This window comes from Cucurbita pepo, chromosome LG09, assembly GCF_002806865.2.
Source record: "Cucurbita pepo subsp. pepo cultivar mu-cu-16 chromosome LG09, ASM280686v2, whole genome shotgun sequence".
In the NCBI taxonomy this organism is placed as follows: Eukaryota; Viridiplantae; Streptophyta; class Magnoliopsida; order Cucurbitales; family Cucurbitaceae; genus Cucurbita; species Cucurbita pepo.
In genome coordinates, this window is record NC_036646.1 from 9,068,104 (window position 1) to 9,090,019 (window position 21,916).

Here is a 21,916-nt window from a genome sequence, read left to right on the forward strand (position 1 = left end):
GGATGAATAACTCTTAGATCGAACTTTGAATCTATGATGATCACTCTTAGATCCCATGACGACTCACTTTTGCCTTGTTTCTTGTAATTTCTCCTTCGAGTACATGCAATGAATCAGTGGTTGGATTCATATCAACAAGGCAAAGGAACAAGGGAGCCAAAAGAGAGTTTCAACTTTGAAGACCTTTTCGTTTGAGCACAGGGCTCCAAGCCTTTTGTTGATAAAGATTAGTATCCTCGATCTCTTCCTAATATTGATCGACGTTCTCTCGATATGCAAGAATTTCCCAGGCTACCTCCATCCATCTATTAGTGCATCCATTGCACACGGCTCCAAGCCTTTTATTGATAAAGATCAAGATCCTCGATCTCTTCCTGAATATTGATCTACGTTCTCTCAGTACTCAAGAATTTCCCAGGCTACCCCCATCCATCCATCAGTGCATCCATTGCACGGGGCTCCAAGCCTTTCTTTGACAAAGATCAGGATCCTCTATCTCTTCCTGAATATTGATCGACGTTCTCTCGATATTCAAGAATTTCCCAGGCTACCCTCGTCCATCCATTAGTGCATTCATTGCACGAGGCTCAAAGCCTTTTGTTGACAAAGATCAGGATCCTCAATCTCTTTCTGAATATTGATCGACGTTCTCTTGATACTCAGAAACCTCTAAATCAAAGTGTTGCTAGAATAGAACTAGACTAGATATGAACGATACAGAAACCAGTAAAATACATGAACAACCCAAGAAGAATTTACCACAAACACATTCCAATTCCGTTTCATGAAACATTCAATGCTTTAGACAACAAATAAACACAAACCCACATAAAAGAAACCAAGTAAATGAAACATACAGTGATGATATTAGGATGCCTCAATCGAAACAGCAATGCCACCTCTGAAATGAACTGATTCTCAAGAAAGATAGCCAAATTTTCGTCCTGCTCAGGCTGGCTTATCAGCTTAATAGCAACCTCCCTCTGCTTATACACACCTCTGTAAATCCTGCTATGCCTTCCTGTAGCAAATTTAAAGCCAATGAACAATTGAGACATGTCTGCACTCCATTCTTCTTCATCTTCTCCCTTAATCTCTGCACCAGACGACACCAAATACTTAGACCACGACACAGCCCGCTCATACTCCCCAAGAGAAAGCCTCCTCCCAGGCTTTCCATTGATCGAAATTGGCTTGAACCAGTTCAAATTCCTCATGGGGTATGCCCAAATTTTAACAAAATCATTAATCTACCCTCTTCAATCCTTCCCCACCCAATGTAGATTCTAAATCGATCGACCCCAAATTTTGGTAAATCAATAGTTTCAAGAACAAGATCTATAGCTGGAAATCAAGAGAAAAACAGAACCCACATCGATTAATGCACCCACTAGTTTAAACTACATTTTCCCTCAAACTCACGCATCAGATACAAATGGAGCTAAATTTGAATCAAATGATACACACACACATGCATATTCATATCCATATCTGATACTCAACAGAAGAAATGAACTCATGAACACCAAATTTGAAGGTGGAACAGAGAGGAAAGGGGAGATGATGAAGATGGGGAGTTTTTTTTTCTTGATTTTTTCACTTGGGTTTTGAGAGTGAGAGAGAAAGGGTTTACTGGTAAGGAGCTAGAGAGAGAGAGAGAGAGAGGGGGGTAAAGGGTGAGTTGAGATGTAGCTGTTGTTTACGGTGGTGCAGTGGTAGCATATATGGGGAAGACTCGTCTCCTTCGTCTGCTCTAACGCCAATGGGTTATGCCCATTACATTCATAACGTGTAAAGATCCTCCTCTTAGGGGACAACACTGGTCCTCTTTGATTATGACCCCTACCCTCTCATTTTCCTTCCTTTTCACCCCTTACCTTCTCCTTTATTTCCATCTTGCCACTCAATTATTTACTCCCTTCCCCCTCCCCCATGTCTACCTTCCCCTCATATGGGTCATAGTGTTTCAATCCCTCGGAAACCCATGAAGCGATCGAGTTGTTTCGGCTAACAACCTCGTGAGATTGAGAATTTGGATTCGACATATGATAGTTTTAGTGCTTCTCTTGCGTTCCATGCAACAGGACGGTTGGGAGAGGGGTTCTATGTCATCTAGTTAAGGGGTTAGTCATGAGTTTATAAGCAAGGACTACATCTCCATTGGTACGAGGTCTTTTGAGGAAACCAAAAGTAAAATCATGAGAGCTTGGGCTCAAAGTGGACAATATCATACCATTGTGGAGGTTCGTGATTTATAACATGGTATTAGAGTCATGCCCTTAACTTATCTATGAGCAAAGAAGTTGTGAGCCTCGAAGGTGTAGTCAAAAGTGGCTCAAGTGTCGAATAAATAGTGTACTTTGTTTGAAAACTCTAGAGAAGAAGTCGAGCCTCGATTAAGGGGAGGTTGTTCAAGGATTCCATAAGCCTTATGTGAGGCTCTATGGTGTACTTTGTTCGAGAGAGAGATTGTTAGGAAAGTAGTTCCACATCGGATAATTAAGGGGTTGATCATGAGTTTATAAGTAAAGAACACATCTTCAAAGTCACGAGAGTTTGTGCTCAAAGTAGGCAATATCATACAATTGTGGAGGTCTGTGATTTATAATAAGGATGTCACCTAGTATAGAACTACTTGCGTCTTTATGATCACTTCCATTCAGATGTTGTCTCGGTTCATTTACATACACTTCTATTACTCGGACATCAAAGCTAGGGGCAAACATAGTACATCCATCCCTTCTGAAACCCATCAAATTGTTGATGCCAAAGTAGCAAAAATTCCCAGACTGGGGAGTGTTAACTCGGGTATCGTACGAACCTTCATTCTTAATAGAGCAAAGTGACGCCTTCATTTGATTCGTAATTCAAAGGTCTTCAGACATAATCGTCTCATTCTTCCCATCAGCAGCTAAAATCTCTCTGATGGTACACTAAGGTTAGCATAAATTACAATGCGTCGCTCGAAGTCTCTCGAGCCCCCTGTTGTACCAATATCTATATTCCATTCTAGGAAAAATCCAAAATGAAACAAAATTGGGTAAAATAAAAAGGAAGGATGGAAGGGTAGAAAGGGAAAAGGGGAAAAAAAGTAGGGGTAAAAGAGGAAGAGTGAAGAGTAGTTAGATAGAGTAACTGAAACGGAAGAAGAAAGAAGAAAGAAGAGTTTTTTTTATTTATTTAATTCTTTTTTTTTAAAAAAGGCGTGGGCGTGGGGCCCACTTTACAGTGAAGTGTCCGTGGGTTTGTCGGACAAAGCCGTATGGTCCTCTTCCGTATACGGTCTTTCTCTCTCTTCCCCCATTTGCGCGTTTTTCTCTCTCTAGCTTTATACCACAATTACCCCTCATCCCTGACCAGTTATTATCATCATTATTATTATTATTATCATTATTATTATTATTATTATTATTTAAAAAATAAATAAATTTTCATTATTTTATTATATTCCTTTGAAATCACCACCTCAAAAAAGCTGCCCTGGGCCCCACCAACTTTTTGGTCGTTTCCCAAATATCTCCCGCATCTCATGCAACTTACTTAACAAACCTCAAGGATAAAACAGTCTTTCTCTCTACCTTTTAGATTTATATTTATTTCTTCCTCAAATCTTTAAATGAAAGGGTTCTAATTTCTATTTTATTTTAATGATTTTTCCAACATTTTTTTAAAATCAAAGGTTGTAATTTAATTTTTTAATTAGCATTTTTCCAATATTTTTTATTTTTATTTTTTAAATATAATAATAATAATTAATTGTTTAGTTTGACAGTTGATAAAAAGAATAAATATTAAGTTCATAACTAACTTTGGAATAATCCCATAAAAAATAATAATTGAAATTTTAATTCATTTTTTAATTTTAAATATAAATTCTGACAAGATTCTTGTATTTAGATTCTTATCTCAATGTTTTTTTTTTTACTCGGCAGTATGATAATTTATTTTAAAAATAAAATAAAATAAAATAACTCAAGTAGCTATTTAATTAAAATTATAAAAGCTTATATTAAAAAAAGGAAAGCTCTTTTTTCCATTTTTTTATTTCCTAAGTTGGATTTAGATTAAAATATTTGTATAAATAAGATAGGCATAGACATTGTCCTCATTCGCCCATTATGCCCACTGCTAACAGATACTGTCCACTTTGGCCTGTTACACCCACCGCTAATAGATACTGACCGCTTTTGCCTGTTACGTATCGTTATCAATCTCACAGTTTTACAACGCGTCTTATAGGGAGAGGTTTCCACACCCTTATACAAAAAAATGTTTCGTTCCCCTCTCCAATCTATGTGGAATCTCACAATCCATCACTCTTCAGAGCTTAGCGTCTTCGCTGGCACATCATTCCATGTTTGGCTATAATATTATTTGTAACAACTCAAACCCACTGTTAATAAAAATTGTTTGTTTCGGCCCGTTATGTATCGTCATCAGCCTCACGATTTTAAAACGTGCCGGCTACGGAGAAGCTTTCACACTCTTATAAAAAATACTCTGTTCCCTTTTCCAACTCATGTGTGACGTCAGAAGACTAGACAAAAAAATATAATAGATTTCATTTTTAAATTTATTCATAAACTATCGAAATATTTATTTCTAAAATATTTAGACAACTGACTGGCTAAACCATATTAAACTTATGATGATATTTTAACACGACACACGTAGGTAGCTAGCTATAACCTACGATAAAAAAAGATCGAAAATAAAGGAATATTTGAAAAAAAATTATTAAATATTTGAAAAAAAACGAGGAAAAAGAACAGGAATTTAGGATATAAAATATAAAAATTAAAAAGAAAAAAAAGGCAATATTTAAATATTTAAATATTTAAATGTCCTATGTCCATAAAGTTCACAGGACCTAAAAGTAGGCATACTGTGGGTCCCACCCCACGTAGAAAGAAAGGACAATGTTTTATTTTTTTTCACTTTAGGGAAAAAAATATTTGTCCGTACACACACGTGGCAGAATCTTTTTTCCTTCATCCTCGCATTTTTATTTTATTTAATTAATTAATATTATTTTTAAATACTTCATATTAATATTTTCTTATTAATCTAATGTCAATTTTTATTAAAAAAAAATAGGAAAGATTAATTATCCTTTTAATTTTTAAATACATTTATATTATATTTTTATTGCACAAAAAATAATGTTATTATTAAAATATTAAATTTGTACAATTAAAAGTGATATTTTAATTAAATAATCGAGATATTGAGTTGTCATTAATGTTGGAAAAAGAAAAAATATATATATATTTTAATTTTTTAATTTTTTTATATCTCGATATGATTCCTTCCTTTAAAATTGAGCTATTTATTTACTATTTATTTAAGACATCAAAAATCAAGGATTAGATTGAGTTGGAAATATTAAATAATTTTTAAAAAGATTTAGTATCTTAATAATTATTAAAGATTCCATCATTATCTTCATACAATTAATTTTATATTATTATCTCAAATAATAACGACGATAATAATAATATTATGATTTTATTTGTTAATTTATTTCTCAGTAACCCACTTTGAAGTATACGATAACTTCACTGAATTCACTGTTCGAGTTGAGATTAGACCTCATTATTTTCATTATAAGTATGTTCCGAGTCAAACTAGTCATGATCGAGTTTCGTTCTAGTTTCCTCACAAACAAAACGAGATTACAATCATTATTCGAGTTGAGATCAGACCTCACTATTCTGATGACAAGTCTGTTCCGAGTCAAATAAGTCATGATCGAGTTCCACTCCAGTTTCCTTACAAACAAAACAAGATTACGATCACTGTTCGAGTTGAGATCAGACCTCATTATTCTCATGACAAGCCTGTTCCGAGTCAAACAAGTCATGATCGAGTTCCATTCCAGTTTTCTCACAAACAAAACGAGATTACGATCACTGCTCGAGTTGAGATCAGACCTCACTATTCTCATGACAAGCCTGTTTCAAGTTAAAAAAGTCATGATCGAGTTCCATTCCAGTTTTCTCACAAACAAAACGAGATTACGATCACTGTTCGAGTTGAGATCAAACCTCACTATTCTCATGACAAGCCTGTTTCGAGTCAAACAAGTCATGATTGAGTACGACTCCAGTTTCCTTACAAACAGAACGAGATTACGATCACTGTATGAGTTGAGAACAGACCTCACTATTTTCATGACAAGCCTGTTTCAAGTCAAACAAGTCATGATCGAGTTCCATTCCAGTTTCCTCACAAACAAAACGAGATTACGATCACTGTTTGAGTTGAGATTAGACCTTACTGTTCTCATGACAAGCCTGTTTTGAATCAAACAAGTCATGATCGAGTTCTATTCCAATTTCCTCACAAACAAAATGAGATCACGATCGATTTGATATGAACCACGATGAGTGCCACGCTTAAGACAACGGGCATTTAAGCTCGTAATAATGTATATGATTAGTGTTCTAAACTTAAGAAAAGAACAAGAGAGGGCGGGGAATGTTTGTGTCACGTAGTGAGGAATCTGTACGAACCACGAGCTATGAACATGGGCTAATGGAAGAAACCCACGTGAACTCTTGTTTCCTCCATGACTCAAGCTTTGAAGGTCACTGTCAGAGTTCATAAGCATTTTATAACCATCTTTGGAAACCTAACAAAAAGTTGACTCACTCTGCAAATCTGTCCTCTTCCCCTTCTTCCAAACCTGCATCGGGTTTACCATAGAACTATAGACGTGTAACAGCCCAAGTCCACCGCTAACAGATATTGTCCGTTTTGGGTCATTATGTAGTTCTGTCAACCTCACGATTTTAAAACGTGTATGCTATGGAGAGGTTTTCACACCCTAGTAAGGATTGTTTCGTTCCCCTCTCCAACCGATGTGAGGGTTACTGATTATGCAGGATTCATGGTAGGTAGGTCTCTGGGGTTGAAGGAGCTGAGAAGTTTTAGTGACAAAAAAGGCGGGTTCAGTCTGTACACGATCAATGTCGAGAAGCAGATGGCACGGGCGAGCTACCGTTCTCGACGCTGTCGAAATGAGTGGCTGAAGGTCGATTGGCAGATGTTTGTTCTGTGTCCAAGTGCAGGTTAGAAAGAGCATTGAGGTCGAGATTTGGGAAGACGGAGGAGCGGCACCGAGGACATTTAACATTCAGACGAAGCCACTCGTCGATACATTCGACATGGAAGTTGTGAGCACACGGCATACCTCGAACCTGCACAAAGTCCAGGAGGAGAACAGAACAGTTGCATTCATTTGTTCAACCCCAAAATCAAATGGATATGCAAAGAAGTTGTTCAGTTTATGTTTGATCAGAATGAATACAATTGCATCATAGAGAAGTTCAAACAGTTTACCTCATTCCCTACATGGAACTCTTCGAGGCAAATCGGGCATTCACTGCAATCCGTCGGGACCGCCTTCAGCCCGAACTTCGGAAGTTCCTGGATGAGAGCTTCCACAGCTTCCCGCTGCACAAACCCCCGAACAATAGCCCGTTCGTAAGAACTTTATGTTTCATAATAAGCAAAGAAAGAGCAAGCCTACTGATATTTCAGCACAAGCCCACCGCTAACAGATATTGTCCATTTTGTCCCGTTACATAACAGCCCAATCCCACCACTAGTGGATATTGTCCGCTTTGCCCCATTACGTATTGTCATCAGCCTCACGGTTTTAAAACGTGTCTGCAAGGGAGAGGTTGTCACATCCTTATAAGCAATGTTTCGTTCCCCTCTTCAACCGATGTGGAATCTCACAATCCACCTCCTTGTGAGCCCAGCGTCCTCGCTGACTGGCTCTGATACCATTTGTAACAGCCCAAGTCCACCGCTACCAGATATTGTCCACTTTGACCCGTTACGTATCGTTGTCAGCCTCACGATTTTTAAACGCGTCTACAAGGGAGAGGTTTCCACATCCTTATAAGGAATGTTTCGTTCCCCTCTCCAACTGATGTGAGATCTCACAATGCGTACGTCACATGTTACAGGATCTCTTTAACATACCGTTTGCGAAATGACGATATAAAAACCGATCGACAAGTTCAATAAATGTTACTACAACAGATCCAAAACCAAGCGCAAAATGTTTTCCATATGCATTGATTTAAGCATCACACATTTACCTGAGCCGAGGTTAAGAACAGCCCGGGATGGTACCCCATAGCATCTTGACCAACGCCTCGTATTTCAAGTCCTGCAGCTTCAAACGCCCAATCAGGAACCCGAATCATATCAACAAGTACCTGGTTTGTAGAAAAATGCTACTCCAATCAATCATTAGGCATATGATCACAATTTAAAGTGCCAACAACAAGAAGTTTTCGAGCTTACCCCATATTCAGACACGGGGACGCCTTGTTGGGCACGTAACAAGTGTGCTTGTCGACGCGCTAACCACTGCTTAACACGGTTTTAGAAGCATCAAGTATGAAACAAGAACAATTTGAAGCAATAGGTTTGCTTAGGCACTCAATTATTGGAGAAAGTACACAGAAAATGAATAACCTTTCCCACTGACATGCAAGCAATGCAAAGAAGGGCACAGTAGCTGAAAAGCAACCAAATGAGGAAGCCCCATTTCTGTCCTTCTTCGGGCAACTGCACGCATCGACGAGACGAACGAAACAATCAAAGCTTGTAGATAGATAATTTGGCGACGTTAACGGAGTAATAGTATAGCTTACACAGTCTTTAGCGTCTCGAAACCATAGGGTACCGATTACAGTCCACGCACATAAAAACGGGTAGAGGAATATAGAGAGAATAGAAAGAACCATAACTCTTCCACAAAACTGAGCATATTGTTGGTGCCATCCAAAATCCCTAATGAAAGTTAAGTTTTAACAGTTAAGAGTAAGGCACCAAATCTGAAATACACCACTGCCTCCCTTAAGAACTTGCAAGAAAACGTCACAAACTTTTTAGTAAGATTTTCAACCATGAGGCTGAACCTCGAAGGGGTCGACATGAGGCGATGTGCCAGCAAGGATGCTGAGCCCCGAAAGGGGGTGGATTGGGGGGCCCCACATCAATTGGAGAAGGAAACGAGTACCAGCGAGGACGCTGGGCCCCAATGGGGTGGGTTGTGAGATCCCACCTCGATTGGAGAGGGGAACGAAGCATTTTTTATAAGGGTGTGGAAACCTTCCCAAGCATACGCGTTTTAAAAACCTTGAGGGGAAGCCCAGAAGGGAAAGTCCCAGAAGGGAAAGTCCCAAGAGGACAATATTTGCTAGCGGGACTGTTATAGATATTGTCCTCCTTGGGTTTTCCCTTTCGAGCTTTTCCTAAAGGTTTTGAAACGCGTCCACTAGGGAGAAGTTTTCACACCCTTATAAGGAGTGTTTAGTTCTTCTCTCCAACTGATGTGAGATCTCCCAGTCCACCCCTCTTGGGGGCCAGCGTTCTCGCTGGCACATCGCCCAGTGTCTAGCTCTTATACATTTGTTATAACCCAGGCCCACCACTAGCAAATATTGTCCTCTTTGGGCTTTTCCTTCCAAGCTTCCCCTCAAGGTTTTAAAATGCATCAACTAAGGAGCGATTTCCACACCCTTATAAAGAATGCTTCGTTCCCCTCTCCAACCGATGTGGGATCTCACAATCCACCCCGCTTAGGGGCCCAGCGTCCTCCTGGCACACCGCTCAGTGTCTGGCTCTGATACCATTTGTAATAACCCAAGCCCACCGCTAGCAAATATTGTCCTCTTTGAACTTTTCCTTCCAAGCTACCCCTCAAGGTTTTAAAACGCGTCAACTAAGGAGAGATTTCCACACCCTTATAAGGAATGCTTCGTTCTCTTCTCCAACCGATGTGAGATCTTACAATATCTACTAACGGTGAGCTTAGGCTGTTACAGAATTGGTTGCATATCTAGTCCTAATCGAACTCAATGAACAGAAAGTAATCTTCAAGAACAATTTATAGGGGACAAGTCCAGGGAGATAGAAAGACAAGGCCTTACAATCCCATTCCAGCTGAGAGTGCATTATCTATGAACAGCAAAAGGCGAAAAACAAACACAGAGGTATAATCAACCTGAAAGAAGAAAGTAAAACACATAGCCATCAGAACAAGCAATCACAAACCTATCTTAGATTCGTATTACTTCTTCGAAACTCGAACGCCTACCACGATCCATACGTGCAACGGATATCTACATGTATTGTACCGCCTCCAATTGATAGTCACAATTATTCTACCAAGCAAAAACAGTCAAAGAACAAGAACAGATATAATGAAAGCCTGATGCAGGGCTCCTAACAAGGTTCTAACAAAGCATAAACAACAGCAGCTTCAATCAATATGGCAAAGGATACATGCTAGTAGCAAGCATTGACAAGAAGAATCCATCGTACCTGAAAACCCCCAAAATCCTCAAGCAAATCAAAAACCCATCAAAATGGGGGAATTCATATTCCAATGAAACGATGGGAAAGAGATTTACCATTTGAAATCGATCCCTCGAATCGCCATATCCAAAAACTAAACCAAGAACACTCAAGAACACTCAAAACTGCCAAAAATGGCTAATGGGTCGCCATGAAAAGGCAAGAAACGATTAAAGAACCACAAGGGAAAGGGAAATCGAAGAAGAACTCGAACATTTGGCCAGAAATTTCATCTGGGTTCGAATCATTGATGAACAAAGAGATGGAAAAACAGAAGAATATGACGTTTCAGAGCATAATTCGAGCCACAATCTTGTTTGGCAAGTTAGTTGAATCCATTTAAACCAAACATTAAGAAGGAAAAATGACAAACTACTACAAGTTATTTTATGAGGCAGAATCAACCTCTTCAAAGATTTGATAGTATAAAATGGAGATGAGATTACAGAGGAAGATTCTGCAATAGTTGGAGGGTGGGGTCGCCCAGAAACGCAGCAGATAGCGAGTGGCTTTCATCAATGGGCTATGCAAAAACCAAAAACCAAGGACAGCGACCTTACTCCAAAGCCCAACAAAAAAGCCCCTCCAAAATGCTGTGTTGTTCATCCTCTGTTCTTCACTTTTAACATGCCCATCATCCAAGAGAGTGAGAATCCTAATCACAATGAAAAAAAAGAAGAAAACATGACTTGAAATGAGAAAACAACATCTCGGATTTGTTGTCGGGAACAGGGATTTAGCTAGTTTTTTCGGTGGCTCTAACTTCTATCATTGTGATGTTGCGGTAACCAACTTTTTTCTTTTTTTTTTTTTTTTACTGCAAAACGTCCTCCCTACTTTTGGAAGGTTGAAGATCACTACCGAGCCCGACTTGACTTAGATTTCTTCTAACAACGATCATTATTCATCTACTTCTTATTCCATAAACATTAAAAAAAAATTAAACTTCAACCAACTCCGGGACACTGTAAGATATAGATAATACATCATCAATTCGAATTGTTGGTTGCAACTCGCCTGCATGAGGCCGAAATCGCTAGTAATCATCGGTCAGCCATACGTTCATAAATTTGTTCCTGAGCTGTACACATCGCTAGTCACACTATGGAAGCTGTGATAGATAAGATTGGAGATTAGGTCAAATCTATAACTAGAGAAGATAATTTATATTTAAATTTTCTTAAAAAATAATATTGAACTTTTTATTTTATTTTTTTAATTAAATGTAAAAGCTGAGGTATTAACGGAACTTTTTAATATTTAAAATATTACAAAAATATAAAATTTATGAATATTTACAAATTATAATTTTATTTTACTAATATTTAATTCTATTAATTACTTAAATTTCTCATCCATTCCACGTCACAAATCCAGTCAAACATAAATTAAATATAAAAAAAAACAGAATTAGATAAAATCAAAAAGGTGGTCGGTGAATGGAAAACGCGGAGAAAAACGACGTCGGATGGCTGACGCAAAAGTCAACACTGGGAAACCGGAAGGCAACCGGGTGACTGGAACTGGTGCATGGAATCAGATCATATCATACCCCCTGACCGTCTGACCGGTCCCCGGGCAGCTAGAAAACGACTGCCCGTTCTTCCTCCCCATCTTCCTCTGCATATAAATACCAACCCCTTAAACCATATTCTTCCAACAAGCTTAACACTTTCATGGCGAAGCCCGGCATCGATGGCGGAGCTTCGTTCAAACTCGATCGTAAAACCGTCGAGAAAAACCGAAGAATTCATATGAAATCGCTGTGTTCTAAGCTCTTTAATCTTGTTCCTTCCTCCCATTACAAAATTTCTAAGGTTTTTTTCATACCCAAATCTTGAACAATTGATATCAATTCATGTTCAATTGATATCAATTCATGTTCTAAGTGTAATTATTGTTTGTTCTTCACAGGATTTGCTATCCCAACAGACCCAAATCTCATACGTGATTGCTTACATAAACGAGCTGAAAGAAAGAGTGGAGAGTTTGGAGAAAAAGAAGGAAGCTTTACAATTACAAATTCATTCTCAATTGCCAACTTCTAGTGATTCTACATTTCCTATAGTTGAGGTGAGAGAATTGTGTAGCGGGATCGTTCACGTAACGTTGATTAGCAGTGTCGATCGAAACGTCATGCTTAATGAAATCATTGGCGTCGTTGAAGAGGAAGGTGGTGAAGTTGTGAGTGCTAGCTTCTCCACGCTCGGTGATAAGGTCTTTCATTCCCTCCATATCGAAGTAAGTCGTGTTAGGAATACTGAACCTAGAGATGTCAACGAGACGGGAAACTTCCCTATCCCTATCTCTGCCTCCTATTTCATTTCTCATTTTCAGATCTCACATCAGTTGGAGAGGGGAACGAAACATTCTTTATAAGAGTGTAGAAACCTCTCCCTACTAGACACTTTTTAAAACCGTGAGATTGATGACGATACGTAACGGATCAAAGTGGACAACATTTGTTAGCGGTGGACTTGGGCTCTTACACCTATCTCCTATTTCAATTCTCATATTATCTTTGTTTTTTTCTAAAAGACCTCGTATCAATAAACATAGTATTTCTTACTTATATACTCACGATCTACTTTCTTAATTAGTTAATGTGAGACTCTAATAAGTAATAAAAAAAAACCCGTCTTACTGAAACTCGATACGAGTTACGAGCTACAGTAAACTAAGCTTAATCTATTTAATCGTATTCTTCTTACTTTGCAGGCTAAAATTCCTAGGGTTGGAATAGAGACGTCGAGAGTAGAAAAAAGATTGAAGCATTTGATAATCGAAGCTCGAGAAGATGGACGAGATAAGTAATCAATCTTTCTCCTTCAAGTATGAAAAGTTGAGACAAAAATGGAGCTAAGAATATGAATAGTTTAACGTTGTTTCAAGACCAAGATTTGTCTAATGTTCTTCAAATCTTGTCATTTTGTCAACTCTCATAAAATATATAAAAATAATGTCTGTTTTTGTGCTTTAGATGTTTTCTCATACTGTTTTGTTTCATTAACTGAAGTGCCCAAGTGTTGTATTGAATATTGAAACTTTATGCTATTAATAATTTAATAGATAACATATCTATAATAATTAATAAATTTATTGTTTTAATAATATATTTAAACACGTCACGATACTTTAAAATTTTCACTTGAAAGAAACGGGTGGGTTATTGGGCTGGTATGGATGTCTTTTCGTGTTTCAAGTAGCAATTAAGTAATGTATCAATTATGAGTGTTCATATGACTTGATAACCCGACCAACCCGAACTACCCAATCCAAACCATAAAGATTGAGTTGGGTATACCAACTCGGATCACTATAACAACTCAAATCCACTACTAACAGATATTGTCTATTTTGACCCGTTACATATTGTCGTCAACCTCACAGTTATAAAACGTGTCTGTTAGGGAAAGGTTTTCACACGGTTATAAGGAATGTTCTGTTTCCCTCTTCAATTAATGTGGAATCTCACGATCCACCCCTTAGGAGTCCAGCGTTCTCGTTGGTACACCGTCTCTTGTCTAGCTTTGATACCATTTGTAACAGCTCAAACCCACTGCTAATAGATATTGTTAGTTACATATCGCCGTCAGTCTCACGATTTTAAAACGTGTCTATTAGTGAGAGGTTTCCACACCCTTATAAGAAATATTTCGTTCCCCTCTCTAATTGATATGGGATCTCGCAACTACCCAACTGGGACGGGAAAGAATCTCTCCCCTTTTCCTCCCCATTCTCCATTTAAACACGAATTTCCCTCCTAAGCTCTCGAAAGTCTCGACTTTGCAAATCAAATAGACACGTCTACATAAATAAAGCTTCAAATTATGAGGTTATTTAGTTGCCCACGTCTACATTTCATATCATTAGGATCCAATTTTGACGCTTATTTTATTTCATTTATTAAATTTAAAAAGCTACTTTCTTTATTATTATAATTTAATACTCTAATATTAAACATAAAATTCAATTTATATCTAAATATTCTTAATTTTTTTAACAAAATATATTAATAGGAATTTAACGGNATATATATATATATATATATATATATATATATATATATATGAAGATATAGATATATATATTATATATATATATAATTTTTTTTATTAAATTCTAGGTTGTTATTATTCAAATTATCTAATTTTTCAACCTATTATTCACATTTTAATCATTGTTATAAAGAATACGTGTGGAATATTTCATGTTCACACCTTTTGCATCATAATTTGGATTAAAAAAAATATACAAATATATATATATATATATATATTTAGTGTCTGAATCGAACTTTTAGAGAACTCAAGAACGACGTGTGAAAGAAAGTCGTCGTAAATACACAACTAAAATTGTCAAACCGCTCTTTTTTTTAACATGTTTTTAACGTTACACTAATTTGTTTAATGATAATGGTGACGTTATAACAAAACGAATAAAAATTGTTTCATTGTCAAGATAGATATATTAGTGACGGTTTACTATAGTGAATGAAAAATTTATTAATGAGAATATATTACGTTACGAAAATATTAGTAATGTTATGATTATCGTGACAAGTTCTTTCAAACAACGTTACGTTACGTAACACTACCTAGTAGCTGTTGTGTCTTAGTTGCAAGCATTCTAATACCTACAAGGAAATGGAAGATAATATCTAAATACATTCAACTAGAAAAATCATCAACTTAGTGTTTCGGGTCATAATTGTATGAAAAGAGAGCAGGTTGTGACTCACACGTTATAGATAAGAGTAATTGTAACTGTCCCAAGTCCACCGTTAGCACATATTGTCCTTTTTGAACTTTTCCTTTTGGGCTTCCGCTCAGGGTTTTTAAATCGCAAGGTTGACGGCGATAGGTAACGGGTCAATGCAGACAATATATGCTAATAGTGGACTTGAGCTGTTACAAATGGTATTTGAGCCAGAACCGGGCGGTGTGCCACTGAGGCTGATGGAGATACATAACAAACGTGTTTTAAAACCGTGAGGCTGACGACGATACGTAGAGAGCAAAAGCGGACAATATCTGTTAGCGGTGGGCTTGAGCTGTTTTAGTAATGGTGGCATACGAGTGTCATCTGTTGGGCCATGGCAAGGGGCGAGAGAGAGAAGTTTTAGGCTATGACTAAGGAGGAGGGGTACATCATCTACCACGAAGAGGGGACAAAAATACCAAGCTAAAAGTACAAACAATGACAAAAGTGATTGTATCGTCAATGGTGTCAGAGACGAGCTTCATTAGGGTTAGATGAGCCTTGTACCCGAAAACCCCAATTAAGCTATATAGCGTTAGACTTCGACATAATATGGAGAAATAACTTTGAATGGATACAAGACGGTCCATGTCCCTATAATGCTGAAAGGAATGGACGTTAAGGAGGCCTCAAAGATAGAGTTAACTCAATGGTCGATTTTTCAATAAATCTGACTAAGCGAGCTACCGAAGTAGATGATATTCTGATGCTCAAGGTGACATCACGAAACATTAATAAGACTCGATAATTTCTAGTTGGTATGGTACTTGCTTGTGTTGCCCCGATAAGATCTCCCGATAAGAGCTCGAAAAGGATCACAACCCATGAACGAGGATGAAAATATCCAAAAGAATTCAAAATCAATGAAACTTGTCCCTTCTTCAACTCATCGGTAAAGTTTTGACCAACTTTGTTTAGTTTGACTATGATGCCATAAAAGGTCAACATTGTACTATCATACAAAATTAATAAATATAATTGTTGTCAACCCCAATCAAACATAGATTATAGTCAAAAGGTTAGAGGCTCGAGTCTCTACATTCTATACTCCGTCACAAAAGAAACAGAAAATCTTCGTTCAAATTAGGAATGAGAGAGGACGAGAAACAATTTCTTTTCGTCTATTGAACATGACTGAGATGAGAATTATACTTCTCTCAAGACTTGTGCTTTCCGGCCACAAAAGAAACATAAAATCTTCATTCAAATCAGGAATGAGAGAGGACGGGAAACGATTTCTTTCTGTCTGCTGAACGTGACTGAGATGGGAATTATACTTCTCTCAAGACTTGTGCTTCCCGGCCACAAAAGAAACAGAAAATCTTCATTCAAATCAGGAATGAGAGAGGAGACGGGACACGATTTCTTTCCGTCTGCTGAACGTGATTGAGATGGGAATTATACTTCTCTCGAGACTTGTGCTTCTCGGCCACAAAAGAAACAGAAAATCTTCGTTCAAATCAGGTATGAGAGAGGAAAAAGATTTCTTTTCGTCTGCTGAACGTGACTGAGATAGGAATTATACTTCACTCGATTAGCAAATTACCTATGTGTTTATAGAACCTTCTATAGATATAAACTCAAAAAACATGTGACAAAATAAATAGAAGTTAGGTTCTTGTTTTTTGTTTTGTTGTTGTCAAAGTTTGGGAAAGGTCATTAATTTTAATAAAAATAAAGGTGGAATATGTAAATATATTTATACATGTGGATATTAATTAATTAATTAATAGACAACTATTTATAGTATCCAATCTAGGAAAAGTCGAAAAAAAACATAGAGAACCTTTAACCTTATTTTTTCATTTATTTTTATTTAAAGTCTAGAAGCTTTGATGCTTCTGTGTATATATAGCCAACAAAAATTAATTTTAATAAAGTTTCAATTATGTTATTTTAATTCTAATAATTAAATATTAATATGATATCAAATAGGGTGGAAATTTAATTTAAAGTATTTGTGCTTTACAAGAACATATATCAATACACTAATTAGGGTCCTAAGATTAAAATGTTAGGAATTTGAAATAAGAGATAATTGATAATTTGTAATAATCCAGCTCATACTAATATTGTCCGTGGATCCCGTTTCAAATATTGTCTGTTTTGGTCAGTTACATACCGCTATGAACTTAACCATTTTAAAATGCGTTTATTAGAGATAAATTTTCACACTGAAATGTTTCGTCATCCTCTCCAATTATGTAGGATCTTACAACCCACCACCGGCCAAGGTCCTAAATCAGGAATCCACCCCCACCCCCTTAGGAGTCAGGCCCTAGCTAGCACACCACTAAATCAGGAATCCACCCCCACCCCCTTAGGAGTCAGGGCCCTAGCTAGCACACCACCCGGTGATTGGCGTGACTGGCTCTGATACAATTTGTAACAACTAAAACCCACCACTAGCATATATTGTCTGTTTCAGCCCATTACGTATTATCATCAGCCTAGTTGATTACGACCCATTACGTACTATCATCAGCCTAGTTGATTACGACCCATTACGTACTATCATCAGCCTAGTTGATTACGACCCATTACGTACTATCATCAGCCTAGTTGATTACGACCCATTACGTACTATCATCAGCCTAGTTGATTACGACCCATTACGTACTATCATCAGCCTAGTTGATTACGACCCATTACGTACTATCATCAGCCTAGTTGATTACGACCCATTACGTACTATCATCAGCCTAGTTGATTACGACCCATTACGTACTATCATCAGCCTAGTTGATTACGACCCATTACGTACTATCATCAGCCTAGTTGATTACGACCCATTACGTACTATCATCAGCCTAGTTGATTACGACCCATTACGTACTATCATCAGCCTAGTTGATTACGACCCATTACGTACTATCATCAGCCTAGTTGATTACGACCCATTACGTACTATCATCAGCCTAGTTGATTACGACCCATTACGTACTATCATCAGCCTAGTTGATTACGACCCATTACGTACTATCATCAGCCTAGTTGATTACGACCCATTACGTATTATCATCAGCCTAGTTGATTACGACCCATTACGTATTATCATCAGCCTAGTTGATTAAAACACGTCTATTCAAGAGAAGTTTCCACACCCTTATAAAGAATGCTTCGTTCCTCTGTATAAGATAAGAGCATGTCAAAAGGTTCGATTGATATCCTCGATAGTCAATTTTGTTCCACTNCAGAATTAAAAGGAAACAGATAAAAAAAAAATTAGGGAATTAAAAACCACAAACTAAATATAGAGGGAAAAAGAAAGTACAAAGCAATAAAAGAATTAATGCAATTAATTAGACTACACAAAATTATTTAGTGAGACTTCAACAAAGCTCCAAAAAGAAGGTAAGGAATTAGCAGACGACATGTCGACTTCGCTGCATGTCTCCAATTTCATCCACCTCCCAAAACTACACGTCGCTCATTTGCACTTCTTGCCTTGTAGACGACCTGTTATCATCGTCCCAGTTTGTCGTTCTGTAATAAGTTGCATACAGAATCAACTGTATCAACCCAGAAAGAGCTCCCAAANAAAAAAAAAAAAAAAAAAAAAAAAAAAAAAAAAAAAAAAAAAAAAAAGTCAACTCACGAGATGTTGACTTTTTACGGTAGGTCAACGGATCGGAGTGGCTTACTTACCAACACGTTGGGATCGAATTTGAGAAGGGCGTAAATGGCCCAAACGACACCGTTACAAAAGTTGGCAAGCGAGAGAGTGAACGGCATATACTTAACACTCTTTGTTTTGATAACCATTCGCTAAAAACGAAACAAAGCTTGAGATTTGAGAAAAAATTTCAAGAACAAAAACAAGTTTAGCACGGGAAGTAGTAGTAGCTCGGGAGGACGTACCATGACGGTCAACGGAGACGTATACATAGCGATGTTGAAGATAATACAAATTACACCAATGAAGTAAGATCTACTCGTGGTGTTATGGAAAACAAAGAGGGTAATGAGAAGGATAATAGAGAAGAAGATAGTTTCAATCAAAAGAACCACCAAAATCTTCCTCTGCAAAACAAAATTGCATGAGAAAACAAAGCCATGCAACGTAAAATTACGATAAAATATTTGGTGTAGATCGAGACTACGTACTCTCTTGACCCATGGAGAGTAGATAAAGAAGATCGAAATGTAAGAAATCTCGATGAAAAACCCGATCCCGTTGATCGTAACGACGAGGATGCTATCGGGATGAACGAAGGGCATTCCATACAATACCCACATAGCGCAATTGAGGACGGTGGCTAGGTAAGGATCGGGCTTGAAATCTTCCACGCTTTTGCGCTTCACTATCGCAACGAATGTGGGGCTGCAAGCATCAAAAAGTTAAAAGTAAGTTCTTAGAACCTCAGTAAAGCTACTTCTTTCAGAAACCTTAATTTTTACCGATCATTTTGAATAGACAACTCAAATTAAAGCTTACATTGGAGAGGTAAATAGACCAAATGAGATGACATTTCCTGGAAAATAAACATAATTACATATTCAAACGTTAATTATATAGATTAGTGATCGAAGATTATGATTATGATTATGATTTGATTAGAGTTTTTCACCTATGACCCCGATGATTGTTCTGGCCGTATCTGTATGCACCATTGTAACAAAAAAAACGAGAAAAAACGTAGATCTGAGCAACCGATAAGAAGGATTCACGATGAACAAAAGGAATAAGGATGCAACTCGTCTATGATCTTGTCTTTTTTGCTGTTTTTTTTTTTTTGGTGGGTTTAAGGTAAAAATGTAAGAAAAAAACAATGTTTCTTAAGAACATGATCATGTTTGTAGGTATGTATATATGAATAGATGTGTAAAGAGAGGGAAGAGAGTGACTAAATTTAGGAGTTGGGGTTATGAAGGTTGAAGCTTTTTCAAGGCCAAACGTGAATAGCTGTGGTAATTGACTGAAGATAAAGTCAAATTTTTGGGTGATAATTTAACTTTTTACCTCCTTAATTGTCGATTAGTTACTAACATGGATTAAAGTGATTTTTTTTCTTCTCTTGTTTTAGGGTTTTTGCAGGCTAATTTTAGGAGTTTTTGTGATGGGTTTTTTCTTCTCTTGTTTTAGGGCATTTGGATATCTAAAAACGAGGTTTAGGGTTTCACAGGTCTAGGGTTTCACGATTTCACGGGTTTAGGGTTTAGGGTTTAGGGTTTCATGGTTTCACGGTTTTAGGGTTTAGGGTTTCACGGTTTCATGGGTTTAGGGTTTAGGATTTCATGGTTTCACGATTTTAAGGTTTAGGGTTTAGGGTTTTATGGTTTCACGGGTTTAGGGTTTAGGGTTTAAGGTTCAGGGTTTAGATAAAGAAGCAAATGGTTAATTTTTTTTAGGGTTTTAAAGAGGGTTACCCTCTTTAAAACCCTAAAAAAAATTAACCGGGTTTCACGGTTTTAGGGTTTAGGGTTTAGGGTTTCATGGTTTCCCGGGTTTAGGGTTTAGGGTTTAGGGTTCAGGGTTTAGATAAAGAAGCAAATGGTTAATTTTTTTAAGGGTTTTAAAGAGGGTTTAGGGTTTCACGGTTTTAGGGTTTAGGGTTTATGTAAAGAAGCAAATGGTTAATTTTTTTTAGGGTTTTAAGGAGGGTTTAGGGTTTCACGGTTTTAGGGTTTAGGGTTTAGGGTTCAGGGTTTATGTAAAGAAGCAAATGGTTAATTTTTTTTTTAAGTTTTAAGGACACGTAGGGTAAAGGAGTTCAAATCTCGGACTTCTTAATCGAAGGTATATGTATATATATTTATGTTTTAACGGACAAAGAAGTGAATAGTTAAAAAAAAAACTTTTAACCCTTGGCACCCTAGTTTGCCTTATAATATGAAAAATATATATATATTTTTATTATTATTATTTTCGTGGAATCCTTAACTAAAATTTAGGGTATACACGGGTTGATTTGAGTTTGGTAGAGTTGTGAACGCTATTTAGTCATTCGAGTCACTAACTCAACTAACCCAAAATTTGGTTCGAGTTGGGTTGGGTTAGGTCGTCGAGTTATTTATTCTTTTAAAATTTTATTTAAAAAAATTCTACTTAATCACATTATACGTTACATTAATAACTAAAATTTCATAAAATTCAAATATCAAACATTTACCGGTCATAACGCATGACTAAGATCTAATACAAATGTCAAATATTCTCCATCTTCGAAAAAATCTTAAAAGTAGGATAGGGTTGAGTTGAGGTTAAACCTTATTTTCAGGTTGGTTGAGTTGACCCGATCAAAAAAGTTCTAACTCACGAACTACTGAGTTTTTCGATTTTCTAAAAATTCAACCCCAATCAAATCGAGAAAAAGAATTTAACCCAACCCAACTTTTACAATTTGAGTTAGATAGTCGGGATTGTTCCATCATACGAACACTCCTACTTAAATTAGGAAATTTTAATGTTTTTCTAATAAAAAATGCAAAATCTTTTTTAAAAAATAAAATCATTTGGAGAGGGAAATAAAACATTTCTTATAAAAGTAGAGAAACCTTACGCATTTTGAAACCGTGAGACTGACAACAACACGTAATAGACTAAAACAGACAATATCTACTAGCAATAGGCTTAGGTTATTACAAATGATATCAGAGCCAGATATCGGACAGTGTACTAATGAGGACGCTAGCCCTCAAGGGGAGTGGGTTAGAGAGAAACAAAACATTCCTTATAAAGGTGTGGAAATTTCTCCCTAACAGACGCATTTTAAAACCATGAGACTAACGACGACACGTCATGAACCAAAACATACAATATCTGTTAGCT

The 21,916-nt window shown here is 37.0% G+C and overlaps 4 protein-coding genes across 5 annotated transcripts in view; 1 reads left to right on the plus strand and 3 right to left on the minus strand.

Moving 5' to 3' along the window:
• Positions 1-1,760, minus strand: part of LOC111802284 (serine/threonine-protein kinase HT1-like) — a 5,520-nt gene extending 3,760 nt beyond the window's left edge. The window contains exon 1 of the mRNA XM_023686591.1: positions 858-1,760. Within this exon, the coding sequence (XP_023542359.1) occupies positions 858-1,217 (360 nt within the window). The 5' untranslated portion in view covers positions 1,218-1,760. The remainder of the gene's footprint in view (positions 1-857) is intronic.
• Positions 1,761-6,245: 4,485 nt separating this feature from the next.
• LOC111802110 (E3 ubiquitin-protein ligase SIS3-like) lies at positions 6,246-10,849 on the minus strand. Of its 2 annotated transcripts, XM_023686358.1 has the most exons (10): positions 10,440-10,849; positions 10,312-10,350; positions 10,124-10,190; positions 9,957-10,030; positions 8,676-8,814; positions 8,497-8,589; positions 8,323-8,388; positions 8,115-8,234; positions 7,345-7,458; positions 6,246-7,202 (listed from the first exon to the last, which is right to left on the minus strand). In XM_023686358.1, exons 1-10 carry the CDS (start codon positions 10,466-10,468, stop codon positions 6,969-6,971), a joined length of 975 nt encoding a protein of 324 aa, XP_023542126.1. In that variant the 5' UTR covers positions 10,469-10,849; the 3' UTR covers positions 6,246-6,968. The 2 variants fall into 2 exon arrangements, with proteins under 2 accessions (XP_023542126.1, XP_023542127.1); XM_023686359.1 differs by lacking the exons at positions 9,957-10,030; positions 10,124-10,190 and having other exon boundaries at positions 10,440-10,847.
• A 1,210-nt stretch (positions 10,850-12,059) lies between these two features.
• Positions 12,060-13,197, plus strand: LOC111802167 (transcription factor bHLH168-like). The gene is made up of 3 exons (XM_023686431.1): positions 12,060-12,200; positions 12,298-12,624; positions 13,102-13,197. The coding sequence occupies exons 1-3, from the start codon at positions 12,060-12,062 to the stop codon at positions 13,195-13,197; spliced, it is 564 nt and encodes a 187-aa protein (XP_023542199.1).
• Positions 13,198-18,563: 5,366 nt separating this feature from the next.
• On the minus strand, positions 18,564-19,758 carry LOC111802168 (bidirectional sugar transporter SWEET5-like). Its single transcript, XM_023686432.1, has 6 exons — positions 19,716-19,758; positions 19,583-19,619; positions 19,252-19,468; positions 19,006-19,167; positions 18,785-18,912; positions 18,564-18,687 (listed from the first exon to the last, which is right to left on the minus strand). Exons 1-6 carry the CDS (start codon positions 19,756-19,758, stop codon positions 18,564-18,566), a joined length of 711 nt encoding a protein of 236 aa, XP_023542200.1.
• Between the last annotated feature and the right edge of the window lie 2,158 nt (positions 19,759-21,916).

Coding starts and splice junctions, on each gene's coding strand:
- LOC111802110 (XM_023686358.1), bottom strand. CDS start 10,468: ATGGCGATTCGAGGGATCGATTTCAAATG. Junction 10,191..10,311: donor TCAATGCTTGCTACTAGCAT/GTATCCTTTGCC, acceptor TTTGCTTGGTAG/AATAATTGTGACTATCAATT. Junction 8,590..8,675: donor TTCGAGACGCTAAAGACTGT/GTAAGCTATACT, acceptor CGATGCGTGCAG/TTGCCCGAAGAAGGACAGAA.
- LOC111802167 (XM_023686431.1), top strand. CDS start 12,060: ATGGCGAAGCCCGGCATCGATGGCGGAGCTTCGTTCAAACTCGATCGT. Junction 12,201..12,297: donor CCCATTACAAAATTTCTAAG/GTTTTTTTCATA, acceptor TGTTCTTCACAG/GATTTGCTATCCCAACAGAC. Junction 12,625..13,101: donor TTCATTCCCTCCATATCGAA/GTAAGTCGTGTT, acceptor CTTACTTTGCAG/GCTAAAATTCCTAGGGTTGG.